Genomic DNA, 24941 nt, shown 5'->3' with positions numbered 1-24941 from the left:
GGTCTCTATCAGGAGGCAGTTCTCCACTGCCTCAGGACAAGGGTCCACCCCCGAGCATAACACGTCCTAAACAGTTTATAGGCACTAACTTTTGCTCTCTCTTATTTTTGGTAAAAGGTTAAAAAGTTTTTACTTTTAATTTACTTATTTTATATTAATGCAATTTTATGTAAATTTTTCTTCTATTTTTCTTTGTATGTTTTACATTGAAATTATATTTTATTTCTTACTCTGTAAACCGTTTTGATCAACTTGCTTGTAAAGGCGGTATATAAACATTTTAAAATAAATAAATAAATAAAAATCATGCGATGCCCCTAGACAAAGGACACATATCTCATGCGGATCAGTGATGGACATAGTCCTTGGGCACTGGGGACATTGCCTAAAACCGGACATAGCCATGCTGTGACAAAACAAAGGGGGCGCAAACTGAAATCTAAGGTGGCGGATGTAGATGGCAGGTGGGCACCGAGTCACCGCTGCTGCAGGAAATGACCACAAAAGGAAAATTACCAGAATTATCGAAAACCCTGACTAGGAACACTACGGGAAGGCACTGAGAGAGACCTGGCAATGGAACACTGAGAAAAAACCCTGTGAAAAATGCGAGAAAAATGAGAAGTTTTCCACAAGGCCAAAAACAGCCAAAATGGAGCTTACTCACACCATGAGGCTTACAGCTCCGCGGAAAAAGAGTGACTGGAGAGGGACCCCATATGGACCCGTGATGTAGGGCATGTTGGGCATGTTCAGTGTGCCTAGTCAAAGTTCTAGAAACTTTCTGCATTGGGCTCCATCTCATGATGTCATCCATGGGTGAGGACCACCATACTGCTTGTCCTCGAAAAAAAGTCAGTGTGGTGCAGGCAGCCGGCTCAGTTAGTTACCTTGGCTGCTAGAGCTCCTTCACTGCTGTTGTTCCCAGTACTCAGTGCATGCTTTCCTATGTCTTACTCAGCCTAGGGATACGACAGAGGCTGGAAGAACTCAAAGGAAGAGGCTTGTGCACCACACACATTGCACACAAGCGAGGGCCAGCTATCCCTGATTGCTGTCCATTAATTATCAGAGCGGATTTCATGTGATGTGGAGGAGAAGCAGGCTGGGAACCAGCGAAGCCAGGGTTTAAATCCTGCCAACATTCCTTGTGACTTTGGGCAATTCATTTCACAACCCCCACGCCTTGTATATAAAAACTTAGGACCTGGTCTAAGACTTTTTTCCTCATTCTGTGTCTATACGAAAAATACTCAGTAAATGAGACCCTCTGATTGTAAGCCCCTGGAGAAAGGGAAACATCTACAGTACCTAAATGTATACTCTGACTTTCAGGCTTTGAAGTGCTTGAGAGGCAGAATACAAATCAAATAAATGGGTAAGATCTGCTGCTGGTGACTCAAGATGACAGCCCAGGTGCTGGTCTGGTTCTGGGCATCAAGCAGTGGTGACTTTTCCATGGCACATCTGATCACAGCTGAAGGCACACTGGTTGGGAAACATTTGTTTAAACTTTCCACATCTAAAATTATCCCAAACACACTTTCTTCAATGTCATCAAGTCAACCCATACTATATAAACAGTTCAAATAACGAGGCATTCATAATTACATTCCAGGGAGCAAACATCTTTCCCCCAGTACAGAGTACATAAGAACATGCCATACTGGGTCAGACCAAGGGTCCATCAAGCCCAGCATCCTGTTTCCAACAGTGGCCAATCCAGGCCATAAGAACCTGGCAAGTACCCAAAACTAAGTCTGTTCCATGTTACTGTTGCTATTAATAGCAGTGGCTATTTTCTAAGTCAACTTAATTAATAGCAGGTAATAACACTTACTTAAAGTGATATTTGTTATCTCTGTGCGCCTTACTGTGTGTTTAAAATTCATCGAACCACATCCAACTGAACTTTTCAAGAGATACTTTGCATCAAGTTGGAAACATTTTTAAAAGTTGAACAGATATGAATACTGCTCCTGTTAAGAAACCTCTTTGACCGTGTAGAAATGTGTTACAAAATGTTTTCTGCCTTCTTTAGAGGTTCAGTGCTCAGTTCACCAACAAGGATCTGCAAGTTGTCCTCCTGTTTGTCTGCAGTCAAGAACTGAAGAGGATATTTTCTCGTTTTCACGTGGCTGAGTGTTGTCCTGGAAGAACAAAGCCTTTTCCAGCGGGAACGCCAGCTTTCAATGCTTCAGGCCAGCTTCCAGTTTTATAATAAGTGGCTAAGACATCAAATACTGTCAAAATGAAAAACATAATGATACTGAGGAAGAAAGTATTTAATGCACTTGGTGGCACATGTTTTGTGGTAAATGCACAAAAACAGATTTCTGGCACTATTATGGATCCTAAATATTGTAATTGTAATAAATATTGGTATTGTAATGTAATATAATGTAATATACCTTCGGATACTGTAAAACAATACACTGCTATTGTACTGCATTATAATGTTGCTGTAATGTAATATAGTTTTGGTTTTTCTTTAATTTTTCCTAAATTCTGTAACTATCTTCCTCTCTCTAGGTCCCTCTGACCATTCTGCTCTCTATCCCGTTCCTCTTGAATCCCCTGTTAGATGTAACTATTATTTAACTATTATTTTCCTTTCCAACTGTAAAGTTGTTACCCCTGTTATTATGTAAACCGATGTGACATCCATTTGAATGTCGGTATATAAAAATTCTAAATAAATAAATAAATAAAAATAAATCTATGTAACATCCTGCTTCTTCTCTCACCTAAATTTCCCCCCTTCCTTATTACCACTTCAGGTTTATACATGCTCCTAATTCTCCATCCTCTAGAGGTCAGCTTTTTGCCCTCAATGTGGTGCAGTGCAATTCCCCATCTCCTAGCTCCTCTCCGGTTTGCTTTCTCTTGCATACTTCCCCCACATTCCTTTCCCTCCCTTTGCCAACTCTCTCCAGTCCACTTCCTTCTTGCTCTATAGGAACAGCACTGTACTAGCACCAGTGAGCCATGAGGCAGAGTACAGGCAAGTTTTCTCAAGCACTGGTGCTCCTGCTGCCTCCTGCAGCCCCATCAGTGCTCGTGCTGAGTCTCCACAACTTGCTAGTGGTATGCAGCCAGTGCCTGCCAAATTTCAGCTCTCAAGTCACCAAAGGAATGGATAACCAGGAATTCTGTGCCCTGCTTACCCAGCGGGTCTCAGACTATAAGCCAGTAAAGTCAGATCCTTACCTTGATTGATGGCCAGGATCTCAGAATGAAAGTTCTTCACGTTACTATTCTTAACCATATATTCCTGAATGGGCAGCCGTGCAGTCTGCAAGCCATGCTCACAGGCCTTCTGAAATGTTAGTTTCTGAAAACCAGGAAGAGAGAAAAATCTATTAAACATTTACAAAGTATCATTCACATGCGACCCATGCAATGGCCCAAATTGTATTACAATTCTCGATACTATGGTCAGTTGTAGCTTTACATATAGCACTGACAGTGTACAAAGCACTGTAAATGGTACATATAGATAAATCAATTCAAGGATACAAAATGAAGAGAGCACGAGTCTCACAGGTATAAAAAGGAAGAGGATGTCACCATTTTTTTTTTTTGCATTTAAGAGTTTATTTCACTGATCTGCACAACATACTCTACATTGTCATTGTGAAAGAACAGTTAGAGAAATATTCCATAAGAATAAAAAACAAAAATCTGGACTCAGTTCTTGGAACAGCCATGCATCGCTTATGATTTGCACAGTGGATGTGCCAGCATTAACCAGGAAGAAGAAATACACTCTCATGGTTACTCCTTCCCATCATGCTGGAAAGCATTTTAATAGATATACCTAGAATAATGCCTTCACATTCACAAAAGCAACAAGTTTTTGCTCCTATACAAGAAGTTGCCTTTTTCTTTTAATGTTCCAACCTGTGAAATTTGCTTGAATGACAACTCTGAACAGTGCTGTCCTCCATTTATCCAAAGAAGAGATGAGGGCACCAGCAGCGACAGTACTGAAAGCTCTCCCAGTGTGCCAATGTAGCTCATGGGAATGCATCTGGGAATTAGAGGCTGCTACACCCAATCGATGCTATTGTTTGTTTCCATCTGATATTCCATCTTTTCTTGGATGAGGCACAAGGCAGAGTACAAGACAAAGATATGGGTATATAGCTGACAAAGGTGCAGGTACATAGCTTTGGCCTGTCTGTCAAAACCAATCACAAATGTGATTAGTTGCAGTGATATAGATACCTGACCACTAGGAAATGTGACGGCAGAAAACCATCATGTAATTTCTTTCATGATAAGGTTCATAGGATTATTCCTGAGTAGTACAACATAAGAACATAAGAAATTGCCATGCTGGGTCAGACCAAGGGTCCATCAAGCCCAGCATCCTGTTTCGAACAGAGGCCAAACCAGGCCACAAGAACCTGGCAATTACCCAAACACTAAGAAGATCCCATGCTACTGATGCAATTAATAGCAGTGGCTATTCCCTAAGTAAAATTGATTAATAGCCATTAATGGACTTCTCCTCCAAGAACTTATCCAAACCTTTTTTGAACCAGCTACACTAACTGCACTAACCCACATCCTCTGGCAACAAATTCCAGAGCTTTATTGTGCGCTTAAGTTGAAAAAGAATTTTCTCCGATTAGTCTTAAATGTGCTACTTGCTAACTTCACAGAATGCCCCCTAGTCCTTCTATTATTCGAAAGTGTAAATAACAGAGTCACATCTACTCGTTCAAGACCTCTATCATATCCCCCCTCAGCCGTCTCTTCTCCAAGCTGAACAGATGTTCGGTTCCAGAAAAGGATGACAGGGATTAAGATGGGGAGAGGGGAACAAAGAGCAGAAACTGCCCATCTTCTCTTCTGCTCCAAACTACTTCTCCTCTGACTCCATCCCCCACCCAGCTCAGGTATCCCCTACTACTGTCATCCCCTCCATCTGTCATATCCTCACTAACTTTTTACTGTAACTTTCCTCACTGCCTGGACATACCCTTCCTCAAAAAATCTTTCATCAGATCCTGAATTACCTTCTAACTATTGTCCCATCTCCCTTCTTTGTGTGTTGAAAGGGGCATTTATCTCCACTGCCTTGAGTTTTTTTTTGTATCTCAAGATATCCTCGACCTGCTGCAATCTAGATTTCACCCTCAACATGCCGCAGAGACAGCCCTCATTCTCCAGTGACCGCTTCATGGCAAAGGCAGAGTGACTTTTCTCTATGCTTAACTCTGACTTAACTGCTGCTTTCGACATCGTTGACCACAATCTGCTCATCAAATGGACGTCAAGATTCAGTTCTATCTTTGTTCTCTTCTTACCTGTCCTAAGGCAGTTTCAGTGTGTCTTCTGGAGGATCCTCTTTCACCTCCATCCGGTTATTGGGCCCTCTTCTCTCTCGGTAATCTGATGTCCTCCCATGGCTTTCAGTGCCATCTCCATGTAGATGAGTCTCAGATCTACCTCTCTGTACAGGAACTCTCACAAGAGTCCAATCACAACTCTCAGCCTGCCTGACACTGCAGCCTGGATGTCCCATCACCTAAATATGGCTTAAAAAGAACTCATGGGTCACGTGATGTGGTGAACGGGATCGGACGCGTCTGATTCTGCTCCGGTCGGCTTATCTCCCTCCCGCCTCCATCCACCCGCAGCTGTACCTTGAAAAGCCTCACCGTCTTCCCAGGGCTGTTGGTTTATGTCGATTACATCGTTTATGTCCAGATCGCCGGCTCCCATGCCTCCGAAGCTGGCGAAGCGGGACAAGGAGAAACTCAAGGGGCCTGAACCTAAAATGGCGGCCGGACACGCTGAGACGGAGAAAAGCGGTGAGCCCCAGTTAATCCCCCCGACCTCTCCGACTGTGGCGGAAATTAAAGACGTGGTACTGGCAGCCTTGGACAGTAAATTGTCCGGAATAGCTGATCAGCTTGGAGCGCTGAGGGAGGTGATTTCTGATTATGCCCCGCGTCTGTCCCAAGTGGAAAATAGAACTTCAACCCTCGAGGATGATGTAGTGGCGCTGCAGGGGAGGGTAACTAACCTCGAGCGCTTATTACAGGATCAAACTGAAAAAACGGAGAACCTTGAAAATAGAGTACGCCGCTCCAATATTCGCTGCTTAGGTTTTCCTGAAGCCATTGAAGATAATCAGCTGCGCACCGTGCTCCTAAAATGGCTGCCCGAGGTTCTGGGCCTCACCGAGTTAGCAGGTGTGCTAGAAATTGAACGGGCACACCGCATTGGTATCAAGGGTCCAGACCAGACGAGACCGAGAGTTGTGATTATGAAAATCCTGAACTACCATCATAAAAACCTCATCATGCAAGCCGCTAGGAAGAGCGGCCCTTTATAGCTTCAAGGAACAAGTGTAAGGTTGGCACCGGATTACTCAGCTAAAGTGGCTGCTCTACGTCGCTCCTACGGCCCTGTGTGTAGCAAACTAATTGAAAAGAACATTCGTTTTTCCATGCAATTTCCAGCTAAGCTCCGGATTAATCATAATGGGAAGTGGATTACTTATGCTACCGTGCTGGAAGCAACTAAGTTTTTGGACGCTTTAAACACATGATAGTATGATTTTCTGGACTCTGGGTGAGGCTAAGATTTCTAGGGAGGCGGGAGGGGGCTCTGAGCCGCTGATCACTCATGTATGACCTGTTTACCAGATCTTTTTAGTCTGGTAGGGCTTATTCTTGTGGGGTGGGGGTGGGGGGTGGGAAGGGAATGTGGCAAAGCACTGATATTTGTGGGACTGTTTGTGTGTACCTGTTTACTGAGTGGTACTGATCTTGTTTCATATCGTTATTATGCTACTGGGGTAGGGTTTGGTAGTTGTGGGGAGAAGCCAGGCTGGGGGCTTTTCCCTCCTCCTCGTTCTTTGCTATTGAAATTCTTTACCAACCCTAGATCTCATGGGGAGTAAATGCAGGTTGATTTCGTGGAACGTGAATGGGCTGGGTACTCCGATTAAGAGGAAGAAAATTCTCCAACATTTGCAAAGGCTACAGGTGGGAATAGCATGTTTGCAAGAAACACACCTCACGGACATAGAAAGTAAGAAACTATGTCAAAGTTGGGCAACTGCTTGTTTTTTCTCTGCTGCCAAAAGGAAGAAGGGTGGAGTTGCAGTGCTCATTAATAAAAATGTTCCCTTTACCTTAATACAAGAGGTTAAGGACCCCGAGGGACGTTATGTAATAGTTATTGGTCTTCTGGCGGGAAAACCGGTGACTGTTTGTAACGTGTACGCACCAAATACCCCTGACAGAGGGTTCACTTCTTCCCTGCTCAGTACCTTGCTATCTCATATGCAGGGTGAGCTCCTTTTGGCTGGGGACTTTAACAGTGTTTTACAAGCTAGTCTGGATAAATCACATACCCCTAAAAGTTATAAAGTGTCCATGGATTGTGGGGTGGGAGCTTTCTGTAAACAATTAGATCTCCTTGATATATGGCGTTTATTACACCCAAGTGAGAGGGAGTATACACATGTTTCTCGTGCACATTATACTCTATCTCGGATTGACTATATCCTGATTTCTAAACCGCTTTTTAGTAGAGTGGATAAGGCGGGCATAGAATCCATTGTGATTGCGGATCATGCCCCAGTGTGGGTAGATCTCTGGCTGTCGACTTCTCTGGTGGGCAAGAAATCCTGGCGTTTCCCTGGGTCTTTAGGTACCGATAAGGGTTTCCATGCCTTCTTGAGGGGAAAATGGGAAGAATATGCTGCTAACAATGCCCAACATTCCGATAATCCCTCCTTGTACTGGGAAACGAGTAAAGCGGTAATGCGTGGGGAAGTGATAGCGTACTCTATTGCCCAACGGAAAAAATTAAACGCCACTATCTTACGTCTGGATGCTCAGCTACAGGCGGCTCAGCACACGCTAGCGAGTTCTCCCATGCCAGCCCACAAAGTAGCTTACAAAGCATGTCTTAATGCCTTGAATGCGCATCTACATTTGAGGGCGCAGAAATCTCTGACGGCCTCAGACCAATTCTTTTTCCGTTATGGAAATAAATCCAGTAAATTACTGGCGAGATTGGTTGCCATCAAGCGGAGGAAAACCTTTATTGGTAGCCTCAAAAATGCGGGGGGCTCTCATGTTTCCGCAAGCCCGGAGATATATCAGGTGTTATGAGATTTCTACGAAGGGCTTTATAGCGAAGATAGGAAGGGGGGTAAGGCGGAGGAGGAGGCCTTTTTTCGTAATTTACAACTTCCCCAAGTTCCCGCGGAGAAGAGGGAATTTCTCAGTAGGCCAATAACCGAAGGGGAGGTGCAGGGGGTGATTCACACGAGCAAAAATCATAAATCACCTGGCCCCGATGGTTTAAACGGCTGAATATTACAAAATTTTGTGTCCTTCTATCTCCAAATCATTAGCGTCCTTTTTTAATAATGCCTGGGATATTAATACAGCGTTTATCACTGTTCTTCCCAAACCTGGGAAGGACCCCTATCAAGCCGCTTCCTACAGGCCCATATCACTTTTGAATTGTGACCTGAAATTATATGCACGAATAGTAGCCCAGCGGTTAAACTCTGTAATTCCTATAATAATCTCACCATATCAGGCGGGCTTTGTCAGCGGACGAGATGCTGGGGCGCATGTTATTAGACTCCTATCTGCCATAGAGTCGTCCCATCACCTACGTATTGAATCTATGGCAGTGGGATTCGATTCTGAGAAGGCATTCGACAGAGTGTCTTGGGACTATATGTTCTCTGTACTTCAGAGATTTGGTTTTCCTACCCGGATCATACAGGCCATCTCTGTTTTATACCTGCAGCCCAAATCGCATATCGTGGCGAATGATCATATCTCTGAAGCTTTTTGTGTTCATCGAGGGGTGCGCCAAGGCTGTCCCTTGTCCCCGCTGTTATATATCCTGTCCCTTGATCCCCTTCTGAGGAAATTGGCGGAGTCCCCGGAAATTCAAGGTCTTCATTACAAAACGGGTAACTTTAAAGTGGCTGCCTTCGCTGATGACATGCTAGTTTTTCTTTGTAATCCCACTGTCTCTTTAGCACATGTCTTGCATACCCAAGCTGCCTTCGGTTGTTTTGCCGGGCTTAAAGTAAATATTGACAAGTCAGAAGCCTTGGACATATTGGGGACCCTACAAGGTCACTGGCCGGGTAACTTCCCATTGAAATGGGTTCAAGCCTCTCTAAAATATCTGGGGGTGTATATTCCTTCCTCTCCTAGTAAATTGTATGCTCTGAACGTTCTGCCCTTAAAGCAGAAAATGCTTAAAAAACTGGACATATGGCGAGGTTTACCGCTCTCCCTCTCAGGGAAAATCCTGTTATTGAAAATGATGGAAATTTCTAAATGGCTGTATTTGTTTCATATGCTGCCAGTCTGGCTTGAGAAGCGAGATCTTTATGATATAAATAGGGGTTTACGGGCTTATCTGTGGAATGGGAAACGAGCAAGAATCCCTTTGGACATTCTTATGTTACCAAAACTGCAAGGCGGTCTTAATTGTCCAAACCTGGGCAGATATAATCAAGCCTGTTTGCTACGACATATTAAAGATTGGGTCTGCAACTCTTCTTCCCACTCTCCAATGGATCATTACAGGGCGTGGCTTGCACCTCATGCGCCAGGAGCTGTTCTTCAACTTCCGGACTCTCTTCTTCCTACCTACATAACAAGGAGCGTGGTGGTCCGTCCCTTTCGACGAATGTGGAGACTCATTAGTAAAACCCTACACATTACTGGAGGGGTAATGACGAACTTACCCATTAGAGGCTGTCAATTGTTCCCACCTGGCATGACTCAACTTATTTTTCAACAATGGTCTGCGAAGGGCCTCTTGTTTCTGCAGCAACTCTTTATAGTGAAAGACGATGCCTACCAGATCCGTAGCTTTCAGGAGTTGGCTACTTGTTTTGATTTGCCGCCCAGTGACTTTTATGGATATTTACAACTGCGCCATTTTTTGGTTACTGATCTTCGGGACACTTTACACCTCTCTCAGGGTCAAGCTGTCCTGGACCTCTTGTTGGGAACTGACGGGAAGCATTCAACCTGCTCACAATATTATTCTGCGCTGGGAGCTTGGGTACCGCGGACTTTGCTGGAAGGGGTGGTGAGCAAATGGAATAAGGTCTTACCTCAGGTGGTCGCTCTTGAAGACATTAAAACTTGTTTTAAAAGAATACCTAGAGTAGTCACCAATGCCAATCTACGGGATCAGACATTTAAATTTATTCATCAAGCCTTTTATTCACAACAACAGGCTTTTCACATGGGGCTTACCTCAGACAGGACTTGTACTCGCTGTAAGTTGCCTTGCCCGGACTTTTACCACTGTTTCTGGTCTTGTGCTGTTTTGCAACGGTTTTGGATGTCATTAAGAGACCTAGTGCAACTTTTGTGGGGGACTGTTTTCCCGCTAGAGCCCTCTTTATGGCTGTTAGGCTTGTTCACAGTATCACCCTGTGCGTTAGCGGATCATCAAGTTTATCTATTTGAGAAGATTATCCTTATAGCCAGAGACTCTGTTCTGCTGCAATGGTTGAACCCCGCCCCCCAGCTTCTTTCCGTTTGGAGGACCAGATTCCATAAGCTAATGCATATGGAACTTGTGATTGCCAAAAGTACATCTGTGTCTCAATACGAGAAAACCCTGCAAGTTTGGCAAGACTATATACATACCTTGCAGCCGGAGGATGTTTCCACACTGCCAACATAAGTTGATGTCACATGGTCCTATCTACACTAGCCGTGGGGAGGGTACTTCTCCTTGCTTATATCACCTTGTTTGGAGACAAGATAGAGTCCAGAGAGCCTGGGTCCCTTGCCGGCTCTGACCTTCTGCGTTTCATGAGACTTGGATAGTAATTACCCCAAGTGTAGAACTCTGATGGACCACCTTATGTCTGGACCTGTATTTTTCCTTGCCTTGGAACCTTTGTGCTTGTTCAATTTGTACGATTTCTTTTCATGGTGTAGCATTGTGCTTTGCAAGGGAGGGTGGGTGGGGGGGGGGAAGGGGGGGGGGAGGAGGGCAGTTCATTTCAGTTAACACTGAGTTATGTTAAAAATTCAGACAACTGGCTAAATAATGCTCCATCTACTACATGTTATCAAGCTGTTACCGTTTCTTAGTATCTGTAGAGTGGATGTGAGTTTCTTCTGTGCGATTTGTTGTATATGCCTATTGTCTAATAAACATATTCACACAAAAAAAAAAAGAACTCATTCCCCCCCTCTCCAAGCCATTTCCCCCATTCCCCCCTTTTCGATCACTGTGAATAATACATCTGCCCATACCCAGTCCCTTCAGCCCACAACCTTAACAGTATTCTTTCGTTCTCTGCACAATACAGTGAAATAAAGCGCTCCTCCTTGCTCAAAAATCGCTCAAAAATCTGTTCTTTCCTGTCTACTACCAGAGCCCTTACCCACTTTTTCATCACTTCTCACTTAGATTACTGCAACCTGCTCTTCACAGGTCTGCCCATGAGGGAGGAAGTTATTCTTGCGAATTGAAATTATGCTCCTTACATTGAGTTTTCACTTGCTTATTGTTCCACTCTCCAACTAACCACCATTTAATTTCGGTCTGTTCAAAACTCAGCAGCATGACTTATCTTCTTCCAGTGCCATTAATGACAATGGTAAACAAAGCTTTTGTTTCCTTCAGGCTTTTTGGTGTTCCAAATAGATTTTTTGATGCTGATCACAGATATTACTTCGAAATTTGTACATCATGTAAGGTTTTTGAGAAACGGCCAATTTTGTGTTAAAATAATTGTGAAATTTTAAAACATAATCTCGCGTATATATATTTTCTTGCTGGACAGTTGGTGTTTTCATTGGCCCACAAATCCGAGCTGTAATGAAGGACAGCCACTTTGATGGTACAGCTAGGTACAGAACGTGTTGTGTGGACAGCCTTCAAGAATGTCATTTGTAACTTTCTAGGTAACTATAAGGCAGCAGACTGTCGATCAGGTTGAAAATCTGCTTCAGGCATACAAATTGATGAAGTGCAACATGTCACTGAAGATACATTTTCTTCATTCCCACTTGGACTTCTTCCCAGACAACCTTGGGGCTGTGAGTAACGAACATGGTGAAAGGTTTCATCAAGACACTGTCAAAATGGAGAAACGGTATCCAGGCAACTGGAACCCCTCCATACTAGGTGACTATTGTTGGACTCTCATCCGCGAAGCGTTGGACAGCGATTACAAACGAACATCTGCGGCAAAGCAGTTTTAGTTTTGTTTTCTGGTGCCAACATTGCCATTATAGCTTATGCTGCTACAGACACGTAACAATGCTTAATGTATATCGCACTTTTCTGGCAAACGGTACGTGATACAGACATCATAAATGCATATTTGTGTTCAGCTTGTTAAAATCTACTTGTTTCACCGAAGGTTGTGGAGGAAACAAAATGTTCCCAGAAATTTGTTTACCAATGTGATCATGCAACCCTTCTCAAATCACTTTGTTGGCTCCCTGTCTGCTTCTGCATAAAATTCAAACTGCTTATAATCACCTACAAATAAAAGTACTCTGCAGCACCTCATATATCTTCTTTCTTACACCTCTCTGCACCAAATGTGCCCAAATGATGCCGATGGGGCATAAAGCCTGTTTAGAGAAGATGGAGTTTCTTTTTCATTCAAAACTCCCAACTCCATCCGGCTTCGACTACTCCTAAGGTGTTGACTTCTTCCTCCTCGCCTCAGGAGAAGGACCGAGGAGAACATCGTGAAAAGCGTCGACACCGGGATAGGAAGGCTGTCTCCCGAACCAGGCAAGCCCTTGGCATCGGCGTCGACAGAGCCACCGACAAATCCCGTCCGGAAAAGGCCCCATCCTCCTCTGCGACTGGGTCACTGAGGTGTTCCCCACTTTCATCGATGCAGGGAGCCGCGATTCCACTTTCACCAGTGGACCCTCAGGCTACACCAGTGCTGCCTCCTACTCCGGTGCTGGGGTTCCACGCCCCAGGCTTCCGTGAGGAATTGGATCGGATAATCCAAGAGGCCATCGGTAAAGCACTGCAAGGTTTCCAGACTCCATCGATGCAGATACCGGTGCCCGAGCCAGTAACCAATCCGATTCCCATGGCGCTTGCACCGCTATTGGGTAGACTGGATTAGTTGCTTGGTGCCCTTCCACCGCTGGAACCGAGAACACCGGTATGTCCTCTTCCTTCGATGCCAATACCTGTGTCATCAGAAGACGAAGAAACACTGATACCCATACTGCCATCTGGGATCCTGCCACAGACTCATCCATCGATGCTGCCGGTTCCATCGATCCCACCATCGATGCTGCCGGTTCCATCGATCCCACCATCGATGCTGCCGGTTCCATCGATCCCACCATCGATGCTGTCAGTGCCATCCACGGTGCCATCGATGCCTAGGCCTGGCCCTTCGGGATTAACTCCATTTCTCCCTTCTGAAGATCCTCAGGGAGCTGGTGATCAACCTTATGATCCTTGGACTGATGATTCTTCCCAGGATACTGATGATCTGCATTCAGAGCCTCCCCTCCTGAAGAGAGAAGGCATTCTCCTCCAGAGGATCTGTCCTTTATTAATTTCATTAAAGAAATGTCTGAAACAATTCCATTTCAGCTTCAGACAGAAGAAGATTCAAGGCACAAGATGCTGGAAGTACTCCAGATTCTTGATGCTCCTAAGGAAATCATGTCAATTCCCATTCACGAAATCCTCATTGACCTGCTAAAGAGGAATTGGGAGCATCCAGGTTCAGTTCCACCTGTCAACCATAAGACAGATGCCACCTATCTGGTGCACTGGGTTTCAAAGATCACAGCTGGATCATCACTTTGTGGTTGTGGAATCAGCCCAGAAAAAGGCACGACGTTCCAAACCTCATTCCTCCATACCTCCAGGAAAGAAACAGAAATCCCTAGATGCTTTTGGCAGACGGGTTTTTCATGGCTCAATGCTTATATCGCGCATTCCTTCCTACCAGTTGTACATCACCCAGTATAATAGAAACCTTTTAAAGAAGATACAGGATTTCTCTGAATCTTTACCTGACCAATTCCAGGATGAGCTTAATGCTCTAGCTCAGAAAGGCCTAGATACTGGTAAGCATGAGATCTACGCTGCGTAAGACATATTTGACACTGCCTCTAGGGTGTCTGCAGCGGGGAATAGTGCAAGACGGTGGGCCTGGTTGAAATCCTCCAACCTCAGACCAGAGGTACAGGACAGGTTGGCTGACCTGCCATGTGCTGGGGATAATCTCTTCGAAGACAAAATTCAGGAGACTGTGGTGCAGCTCAAGGACCACCATAAAATGCTGCGTCAACTTTCTTCCGTGCCTGCTGAGTTCTCATCCACCTCCAAGAGGACATTTAGGCAAGATGTTAAGCGACCGGCCTACAAACCAAGGTATTGTCCTCTGGCTTCCCGAGGTTGCCCTTCCAAGACTTATCAAAAAGGTAAGTCCAGGCAGTCCCGACCTCAGAATACCCAACCTGCTCCTCAGCCAGGAGCAGCGTCAGGGTTTTGCCTCCTTCCTGGAGAGCATAGGCCAACCTCCTCTTCCATCAGTACCGGTCGGTGGTCGTTTGTGCCACTTCACCAACACTTGGCACACTGTCACTACCGATCAGTGGGTACCTGCAGTGGTCACTCAGGGTTACCTCCTCAACTTCTTGACTATACCGGCGGACTCCCCACCTCAGCTGATGTGGGGATCATCTGACCACTCTCTTCTTCTGGAACAGGAGGTATCAACCCTCCTCCAGTCCCGGGCAATAGAACCAGTGCCCCTCTCCCAACGGGGGCAGGGTTTCTATTCCCGGTATTTCCTCATCCCAAAAATGTCAGGTGGCGTTCGTCCAATTCTGGACCTTCGTGCCCTAAACAAGTATCTGCAAAGAGAGAAGTTCAAGATGGTAACCTTGAGGTCTCTACTTCCTCTTCTTCAAAAAGGAGATTGACTATGCTTTCTAGATCTCCAGGACGCATACACACACATCTCAATTATTCTGTCTCATTGCAAATTCCTGCGATTCCTGGTCGGCCCTCGTCACTTCCAGTACCTTGTACTGCCATTCGGCCTAGCGTCTGCTCCACGAGTATTCACCAAGTACCTCGTGGTAGTCGCAGCCTTCCTCAGGAGTCAGGGTGTCCATGTCTACCCTTATCTCAACGATTGGTTGATAAGGGCCCCTACTCAGCAAGCCGCATTGGCATCCTTGCGTCTCACTTTCCATACTCTGATCTCCCTAGGGTTTCTAATCAACCATCCCAAATCCTATCTTTTATAGGGGCCGATCTAGACACTATACAGGCGAAAGTATTCCTCCCTGAGGATCGGGCTTTCACTCTGGCCTCTCTGGCTCATCTTGTACAGACTCGAGTATCCTCAACTGCTAGTCACTTCCTCATACTGCTAGGCCATATGGCATCCTCGGTGCATGTCACTCCAATGGCCCACCTAGCTATGAGAGTCATGCAGTGGACTCTAAAATCCCAGTGGGTTCAAGCTTGTCAGCCAATGTCCAGCATTGTTCACATTACCACACAGCTCCGACTATCGCTGGCCTGGTGGATGCAACACTGCAATCTAACTCAAGGCCTTCCATTTCAGGCTATAGAACCTCAAATTACCTTGACAACAGATGCCTCCAACCTAGGGTGGGGTACTCATGTTGGCAACCTAAAGACTCAGGGAACCTGGTCTCCAGAGGAAGCCAAACACCAGATAAATTTCCTGGTGCTTCGGGCAATCAGATATGCCCTCAGGGTCCTTCAGGATTGCCTCTCAAACAAGACCATCCTGATTCAAACGACAACCAGGTGGCGATGTGGTACATCAACAAGCAAGGGGGAACGGGCTCCTACCTCCTGTGTCAGGAAGCTGCACAGATATGGGCGTGGGCCCTTTCCCACTCTATGTACCTCACAGCCACCTACTTGCTGGGCATGGACAATGTATTGGCGGACAAGTTGAGCCGCATGTTTTTTCTGCACGAGTGGCCTCTCAACCCCACGGTAGCGGACACAATATTCCAACGTTAGGGTTACCCTCACATAGACCTCTTTGTGTCAGTCCACAACCGTAAAGTAGAAAACTTCTGCTCCCTCACTCGCAGTTACCACTCGCAACCGAGAGACACTTTCACCCTCTCATGGGCCAGCGGTCTCCCTCTATGCATACCCTCCACTTCCACTCATATCAAAGACTCTCGTGAAGTTACGGAAGGACAAGGGCGTAATGATTCTGATAGCCCCTCACTGGCCACGCCAGTGTGGTTTCCAATCCTCCAGGATTTATCAGTATGCCGCCACATTCCTCTGGGGAAGGATCCGCTTCTGATAACTCAGAACAATGGATGCCTGCACCACCGCAACCTCCAGGCCTTATCTCTGACTGCCTGAATGTTGAAAAGGTTAATACTCCAACTTCTTAACCTTTCAGAGTCTGTGTCCCGAGTCCTCGTAGCTTCACAAAAGCGTTCCACGAGAAGGTCTTATCATTCCAAATGGAAGAGGTTTACAGTATGGTGTACATCTATGACCTTAGACCCCTTCACTTGTTCCACGGTGAAGTTTCTGGACTATCTCTGGCACTTGACAGAGGAAGGCCTGAAAACCTCCTCCATCAGGGTGCATGTCAGTGCGGTAGCCGCGTTTCATAAAGGCGTGGGGGATGTTCCTATTTCAACTCAACCCTTAGTAACGCGCTTTATGAGAGGCTTGCTCCACTTAAAAAACCTCCACTGCGCCCTCCGGCCCCTGTTTGGGATGGCTCACGAAACCTCCGTTTGAGCCTCTCCACTCCTGTGATCTCAGTTATCTCACGTGGGAAGTAGTTTTCCTTCTCGCTATCATGTCCGCTAACAGAGGTAGTGAATTGAAGGCATTAGTTACCTACCTGACTTACACTAAAATTCTGCATGACAGGGTAGTGCACTGCACTCAACCTAAATTTTTATCGAAGGTAGTGTCGGAATTTCATGTTAACCAATCTATTATCCTACCTACCTTTTTTCCCAGGCCCCATGCAAACCCAGGAGAACGGGCTCTGCATTCCTTGGACTGCAGTCATGCTCTAGCCTTCTATATGGACCGCACATCAGCCCACAGGAAATCCACTCAATTGTTTGTTTCTTTTGATACCATCAAATTGGGAAATCCTTTGGGAAAGCAGACCCTCTCCTCCTGGTTAGTGGCCTGCATTTCTTTTTGCTACCAGCAAGCAGGCATTCCGCTGCAAGACCGTGTAAAAGCACACTCTATCAAGGCCATGGCGACATCAGTGGCGCACCTCCGTTCCGTGCCGCTTGCTGATATTTGTATGGCTGCTACGTGGAGTTCTCTCCAAACCTTCACAGTCTATTATTGCTTAGATAAGGCTGGCAGGCAAGATTCCATCTTTGGCCAGTCTATTCTACACAACTTGTTTTCAGTTTATCTTCCCAATATCCTTCCACCGACCCGTTCAGGGTTCAGGATGCCCTCCCTAACCAAATTTCCACCCCTGCTGCATGTCTTTGGGTGCATTTGGTGCTTTGCTCAGGCACCCTCAGCTCGGTACTCAACCATATGGGAGGACTACCATCCTCTTGTCCTGTGAGAAAGCAGAGTTGCTTACCTGTAACAGGTGTTCTCACAGGACAGCAGGATGTTAGTCCTCATGAAACCCGCCCGCCACCCTGCGGAGTTAGGTTTGTTTACGTTTTCTTATTTTATTTTTCGCATGTACTTTTTACTATAAGACGAGACTGAAGGGGGACCCCTGCTGGTTCCATGATTGGGCTCCATCCTGATGATATCACCCCTGCTTGTCCTGGGAGAAAACATGCACCCCCCAGCCTGCTGAAGTGCGCCACCACCACAGCTAGGCATTTTGTCAAGTCCCGTGGGGCTGATGCGAGCCTGAACCTCAACACCCGGTGCTGGAAGTGCTGTTTTCCCCACCACAAATCTGAGACATTTCCTGTAAACAGAGAAGATCTTGATATTTATTTTATTTATATTCCACTTTTCACAGCATTTCAAAGTGGATTACATTCAGGTACTGTAGGTATTTCCCTATCCACAGAGGGCTTACAATCTAAGTTTGTACCTGAGGCAGCGACAGCAGGACTTGAACCCTGGTCTCCTGGTTCGTTGCCCACTGCTCTGGGCTACTCCTCCACTCAATGGGTGATATGGGTGTATGCACCCTTTAGGTCAAGGGAGCATATTCAGTCCCGTTTTTGCAAGAGGGGTATCAAGGTGCCCAGGGAAACCATCTTGAACATTTCTTCTTTTTTTTTTTAAAAACTTGTTCAAGGCCCTTAGGTCTAAGATGGGATGGAGTCTTCCTATTCTCTTTGGAATCAGGAAGTACCTGGAGTAGAATCCCTGCACCCTTTGCCCTGAAGGTATGGGCTTGACCGTTCTGGCCATTTAAGAGGGAAGAGAGCTCAGCTAGTAGTACATCCTGATTAACTACCGGCTCTCAAAACGGACACGGAGGGCAATTTGGCAGGACACCCAATAAATTTAATTGGTACCCCTGATGGATGATGGACAAAACCCACTAGTCCAAAGTTACACAGTGTAACCAGTTTGCAAAGAACCGCAGCCTTCCCCAACCGGAGGGTCCAAAATCCCAAGTACAGGCGACGGGTTTGCGCTCCCCACGGCCCAGTCAAAACCCCGTCCCCAGAGTTGAGTTGGGGCTTGGGAGCTATCTGATGCCTGGATCGGCTGCGGGAGCCCTGATGATGTTGAAGGAAGCGAGGAGGATAGTACTTCCTTTGGTGAAAGAACAACTACCTTGGCTTGTACTCCAGTACATGGCATGTCAGCGAGCTGTTCCTGTACCTCTGGGTCAGAAATCCAAAGCCCCTAGTCATGTCATTCTGCAGGCACCAATTCCCGCTCTCGATGCCGTCTCGAAAACATCGTAGGTTGAATGGACCTCTTGTTTTCCGCACTCCAGGCTCTTATGCACCAGCGACATGAGGGTGTCTTGCTGCTGTTGAGCAGCTGCTCAGCCATCTCCTGCACATGCTTCCAGATGTCTGGCAAATACTGGCTCATGTAGAGCTGGTAGGTGGCAATGCGAGCAATAAGCATGGAGCCTTGAAATACCTTCCTCCCAAGAGCGCCCATCACTCTATAGTCCTTCCCCAGGGGCGCCAAGGAGTGAGTCTGAGAACGCTTGGCCCTCTTGAGGGTGGATTTGATCACTACAGACTGGTGGGGCTGCCGATGCTTATCGAATCCGGCAGCTATCTGGACGACGTAAACCCCATCTGCCTTATTGACAGGAGACACTGTGAGAGGGTGTTCCCAAATCCTCAGCAGCAACTCCTTAAGGATCTCGTGTACTGGGACCTCCATGATTTCATTAGGAGGCTTCACGAACTGGAGAATCTCAAGCATTTTGTGCCTGGCATCCTCCTCCATCAATAACAAACAGGATGGCTTCCACCATCATTCTCGCAAAACCTGCAAAGGTTAATTCCTCAAGTGGAGGCTACCTTCAGAACTTTCTCCTCCAGAGTAGCGAAGGGAAACTCTCGGAGCAGGACTCTTAAGTGTCATCCCCCCAGGGGTCATAAGTTTTCTCATCCTCACGGTAGGCGACAGGGGATGGGTCCCTAGGTGCTTGGCCTACATCCAGAGGTGCTGGCACCGGTAGAAATGGATGGAGGGTGAAGGCCTCGGCATCTCCGCAGGCCTCGGTGGATCTTCCTCCTCTGAGGAACCGGCGACAACCACCGTATCAGTAGGGGGAGGCCTCTGTGCCCCGCCAAGCACTGATACTGTCCTGGGAACAGACAAAGCTTGGTCAGTAACGCACCAATGAGCACTTTGGGCTTCTCCAGAAGCGGTAAGAGGACAGGTGGTACCAGGTCCGGTACAGTCAGTGCCACAGGACCAAAACCCTGCAGCGCCAGTCCCAGTATACTCTATGCTCCAGCTCCTCCTCGAATGTTGCCAATGTCAAGACCAACTGGGAGGAAGGAGAGGTAGCCAGATATTACTAAGACCCTCGAGGTGGATCAGTGACTGGCATCAGGACCGGTGGAGACCATCGCAGACCCCGAGCATCGATGGAGGAATGACTCTCCTTGCTACGGGGTCGCTTTGGGGGCATCGCGGCAAACGTTGGTGCATCCCCGAGCCCAGAACCTACATCGACTGGGAACGGTGTGGGTGCTTCTTTGGCTTCCCTTAATGCTTGGCCCAGTCTTTTCCCAGTCCCACCAATGTCAATGATTCAGTAACCATTTGTGTTGCTTCTTGGTCCTAATGCCTGGGACTTCTTAAACCCAAAGAGTTGCTCCATCTTGTCAAGTTGAAGTCAACATTTCTTTGGGGTCTGGGTGCATAAGCGGCAAGCCCAGACGTCATGCGATGCCCCTAGGTAGAGGTCACGTCTCATGCAGATCCGTAATGGACATGATCTTCGGGCACCGGGGGCATTGCCAAAAACTGGACATAGCCATGACGGACTAAACAAAAGGAACACTTAATGGAAGATGATGGCAATGGGGTGGCAATGGCCAGTTGTCTCTGATGCACCGCTGTCATTTGGGAATCGACTTTGAAAAGAAACTTACCCGAATCGCTGAAAATCCTGACTAGGAGACACTACGGGGAGGCACCAAGAGGTGCCTCCCCGTAGTGTCTCCTAGTCAAAAAACACGAGACAAAACAAAGTTTTCCACAAGGCCTAAAAAACAGTCAAAATGAGCTCACTCACACCGTGATGCTACAGTTCTGCGGAAAAAGAGAAACTGGAGAGGGACGTTGCGTGGATGCATGGTAGAGGGCATGCTGGGCATTCTCAGTATGCCTAGTCAGAAGTTCTAGAAACTTTGACATAAGTTTTCTGCATCGGGGCTCCATCTGATGATGTCACCCATATGTGAGGACTACCATCCTGCTTGTCCTCTGAGAAACAGCAGATTTCAAATGACCAGGGAGACTCGAATATGAGGGGGATTCCCCCTTGGCCTAGATGTAGGCCCACCAAAAGTGATTACTAGAGGTACAGATATGAGGGAGTTATTCTTGCATATTAAGTGAAATTATGCTCCTTACATCGAGTTTTCACTTGTTTATTGTTCCACTCTCCAACTAACCACCATTTAATTTACTAAGTTTATCTAAAGTCTGCATGCTCTCCAAATGTTTCTTTTGTTCTAACAGCAAGCAAAACTAGCAGGAGGTGGACACACTGCCACAACTGAATAGATCAGCGTTTCCCAACCTATGCAAGCCCAAGGCACGCAATTCTTCATGGAGCAGGCAGTACAGACAAGGAGGGGACTCATAGGGCCAAAAGAAGAGCTAGGAAAACACTGAAAGCCCTATCAGTGTATCAGTCTCTTCCAAATTTAAAAAAAATTGGGAGAAAGAGGGGTGGAAATAAACATGAACCCATCAAAATGGGCCAGCTCAGTATACAAGTGTAGGACAAGGGAAATGTTGGTGTGGTGTGGGCAGCCTTCTTGGTTAGTTACCTTGGCTGCTGCATGTGGCTGCCAGAGCTCCTCCACTGCTGCTCTCAGCACTCACAGTAAGTCACATCCAGTGCACACTCTCCCTGTCCCATTCAGACTGAAGATAAGAAACAAGCTGGAATAACTCAAAAGACAGGGAAGCAGAGGAGGTGATGCATGCAATTTGTATTCTGTGCAAAGCGTGGCCCAGCTATCTGTGCCCTGCATGCTGCCCATTAGTTACCTCACTCTGGGTCTCAAGCTGAAACTGGGAAGAAGCAGCATGTATGATTATACATTTTCTGAGAAGAGAGCTCCTGCAAATTTAAGAGCCACTGCTGCTGTCTCATATTGCTGTGAAGTGCTGAGAGCAGAGCCCGGGTGCTTGTCTGGATCTGAGCTGCAGGCAATGGTGACCTTTCTGTGGCACACTTGATCAGATCTGAAAGCACACCATGGCACACAGGCTGGGAAACACTGGAATAGAACATGGCCAAATCTCACTGCCAAATATGAGAGAAAACCCCTATAACAGTTACTGGGGATACACACCAAACTTCCAGCATTCTTCACACAAAAGGTCTGTGTGCCATTTACAAATATTTTCCTGTGGGTTTGATTCTCAGATTTATATTATGCTCCGAAACTGATAAATAGCAACACGTCTGTATAAAATAGTGCTGCGATCACTGTAAAATTACCTTTTGAATGCTTTCATCTACAAGACCTCCGAGAATGTAAACTTTTTGTGGATCAATATCTTCAAGAGCTTTGAAAAAAATAAAAATAAGTAAATAAAAAATAGCGATCACCACCACTATAGATCAGCTCAGAGAGTTATAAGGAATTTCCAGAACACTTACAGTACTGCATCCTTGAGTCTTTTGCTGTATGAAATGCAGGTTTCATTTATTTATTGCATTTTTATGCCTTCCATTCAAATACAGCTCAGGCCAGTGTTCATATCTTGCTATAATAAAGAGAAAAGCTGGCCCACACCTGCATCGCCAGCTTGCAGAGTGAGCTCTTCCCCTCTCCATCCCTTCACTCTCCAATCCACTGTCTACTACCACATATGGAAATTGAGCTCCACTCCTCTCTCTGGTTGTACTCTCCAGCTCTGCCCCCCCCCCCCCCCCCCCGAATTGTCCAGTCCCCTATCTATTATCACACAGTACACATGAGCTTAGCACTCATGCCCTCAATTACGCACTTCAAACACTTCACAGTATTCCCCCATCCTTGGATGGGCTTTTACTACTAGTGATTATATAAAAATAAAAACAGATAAGTATGGCAATATCATGCTATATAAACAAGATAATCATCAATTAATTCCCAATTTATTTTGAGATGCAGAAAGCAGCTTAAACATGAAGCAGGAATGAAACCCCTAAAATGAGAAATTACTACTTACCTGATAATTTCCTATTCTTTAGGACAGTCATATGAATCCAGAACAAGTGGGTTATGCACCTCTACCAGCAGATGGAGATGGAGCAAACTGACGTCACAGTACATTTACCTCTGCAGTGTCAGCCTGCCAGTTTTTTCTTCAAAAGCAACTGTGTACAAACTAGCAAAAAACTTGATTAAAAACTGATAACCATTTCAATACTCAGCCAACAGGCAACTCTGAGCTCAGACAAGAATGTAATAACACTAGTCTAGGGACTGGAGTAACATTTACCAGTAATCCCTGTAACATGTAGGCACACAGGAGGATCATTATGCAATCATTCAGCAGCCAAAGGAGGGAAACTGAATTCATCTGACTGTCCTAAAGAAAAGGAAACTATCAGGTAAGTAGTAATTTCTCATTTCTTAGCAGCCAGCCAGATGTATCCAGAACAAGTGGGATGTCCCCAAGCTATTCCTGAATAGGGTAGGAGGCTGCTCATGGTTCAGTCAAAAACGTACGTGCAAAGGCTGCGTCCTCTTGAGCCTGAACATCCAGACGATAATATCTGGAAAAAGTGTGTAAGGAGAGCCACCGTGCAGTTCTACGAATTTCGACGGGAATCAACAATCTAACTTCCGCCCATGACACTGCTTGAGCCCTAACCTGACTAGGTAACGGCTTCCCAGTATCCACATATGCAGCCGTGACTACCTCCTTAATCCAGCGAGCTACTGTAGCCAATGAGGTAGGCTCTCTCTGTCTAGTACAGCCGTGAAGGATAAACAGGCAATCCGACTTCCGCAAAGGCTCAGTAACCTCTAGATACCTGACAATATGTCTCTTGACATCCAAGAGTCGCAACAGACAATACTGCTCTACATCTCTCTCTCTGTCCAGAGACGGTAAAATGGAAGAACCAGTATGCAGCTGTACCGCTCCTGGAGTCACCTGGAGAAAAGGCTCCCGGCAAGACAAGGCCTGCAGTTTGGAAACCCTACGTTCAGAACAAATTGCAACAAGGAACACAGTTTTCAAGGTCAGCAACCGCAAGGACAGAATACTTAGTCTAAACATAGGGCCTGCCAAAAAATCCAAAACCAAATTAAGACTCCATAGGGGCACTGGAAACCGCAAAGGAGGACAAAGATGTTTCACTCCTTTCAGGAAACAGGCCACATCAGGATGAGCTGACCAAGATTCATCATTTATCTGACCTCTGAAACAGACAAGAGCTGCTACTTGTACCTTTAAGGAATTGAGTGCTAAGCTTTTATTCAAGCCATCTTGCAAAATTCCAAAATGAGTGGAATCTTGACCAAAGAAGGAAGAGTACTTTGATCCTTACACCAGGCTTCAAACACTCTCCAAACCCACCCATAGGCCAAGGAAGTGGAGAACTTTCTAGCTCTTAACAAGGTTGAAATAATTGCCGCAGAGTATCCATGTCTCAGTAAGCAAGCTCTTTCAAGGACAATACCGTAAGACAAAATTGAGTCGGGTCTTCATGAAGAACAGCTCACTGCTGCAAAAGGTGCCGGTGCACTGGAAGTCGAAGAGGAGAATCCACCAGGAGCCTCTGCAGATTTGCATACCACGATCTCCTGGGCCTATCTGGAGCGACCAAGAGCACTATCCCTCTGTGGCGTTCGATTCTTCGAATCAAACCAACAAGGGCCATGGAGGAAAGGCATATAGCAACTTGTCTTCCGGCCACTCCTGCACTAGAGCATCGATCCCCAATGACTTTGGATCGCTCCTGTGGCTGAAGACTCATGGAACTTTTGAATTGTGGGAAGTCGCCAACAGGTCTAGGAAAAGGGAGACCTCAGCAATCCTGAATCAGCTGAAACGCCTCGTCTGACAATGCCCATTCTCCTGGGTCCAGACTCTCCTTGCTGAGAAAGTCTGCTCTTATTTTGTCTTTGCCTGCAATGTGCAAGGCTGAGATCTGGAGGTGCACCTCTGCCCAGTCCATAAGTTGATCTATTTCCTGCGACGCTTGTCAGCTCTTGGTACATCCCTGCCGATTGATGTAAGCCACAGTAGTTGCATCATCCGACGTT

The 24941-nt window shown here is 46.2% G+C and overlaps 1 protein-coding gene across 1 annotated transcript in view; it reads right to left on the bottom strand.

Moving 5' to 3' along the window:
• Positions 1-246: 246 nt before the first annotated feature.
• Positions 247-24941, bottom strand: part of TRMT10B (tRNA methyltransferase 10B) — a 94488-nt gene continuing 69793 nt past the window's right edge. The window contains exons 7-9 of the mRNA XM_029603373.1: positions 22178-22245; positions 3211-3334; positions 247-2243 (exon numbers count right to left, since the gene is read on the bottom strand). Coding sequence (XP_029459233.1) covers positions 2131-2243; positions 3211-3334; positions 22178-22245 — 305 coding nt within the window. The 3' untranslated portion in view covers positions 247-2130. The remainder of the gene's footprint in view (positions 2244-3210; positions 3335-22177; positions 22246-24941) is intronic.

This window comes from Rhinatrema bivittatum, chromosome 1 (genome assembly GCF_901001135.1).
Source record: "Rhinatrema bivittatum chromosome 1, aRhiBiv1.1, whole genome shotgun sequence".
Classification (NCBI taxonomy): Eukaryota; Metazoa; Chordata; class Amphibia; order Gymnophiona; family Rhinatrematidae; genus Rhinatrema; species Rhinatrema bivittatum.
The sequence above is the reverse complement of the archived record's forward strand: the minus strand, read 5'-3'. Positions and strand labels throughout refer to the sequence as shown.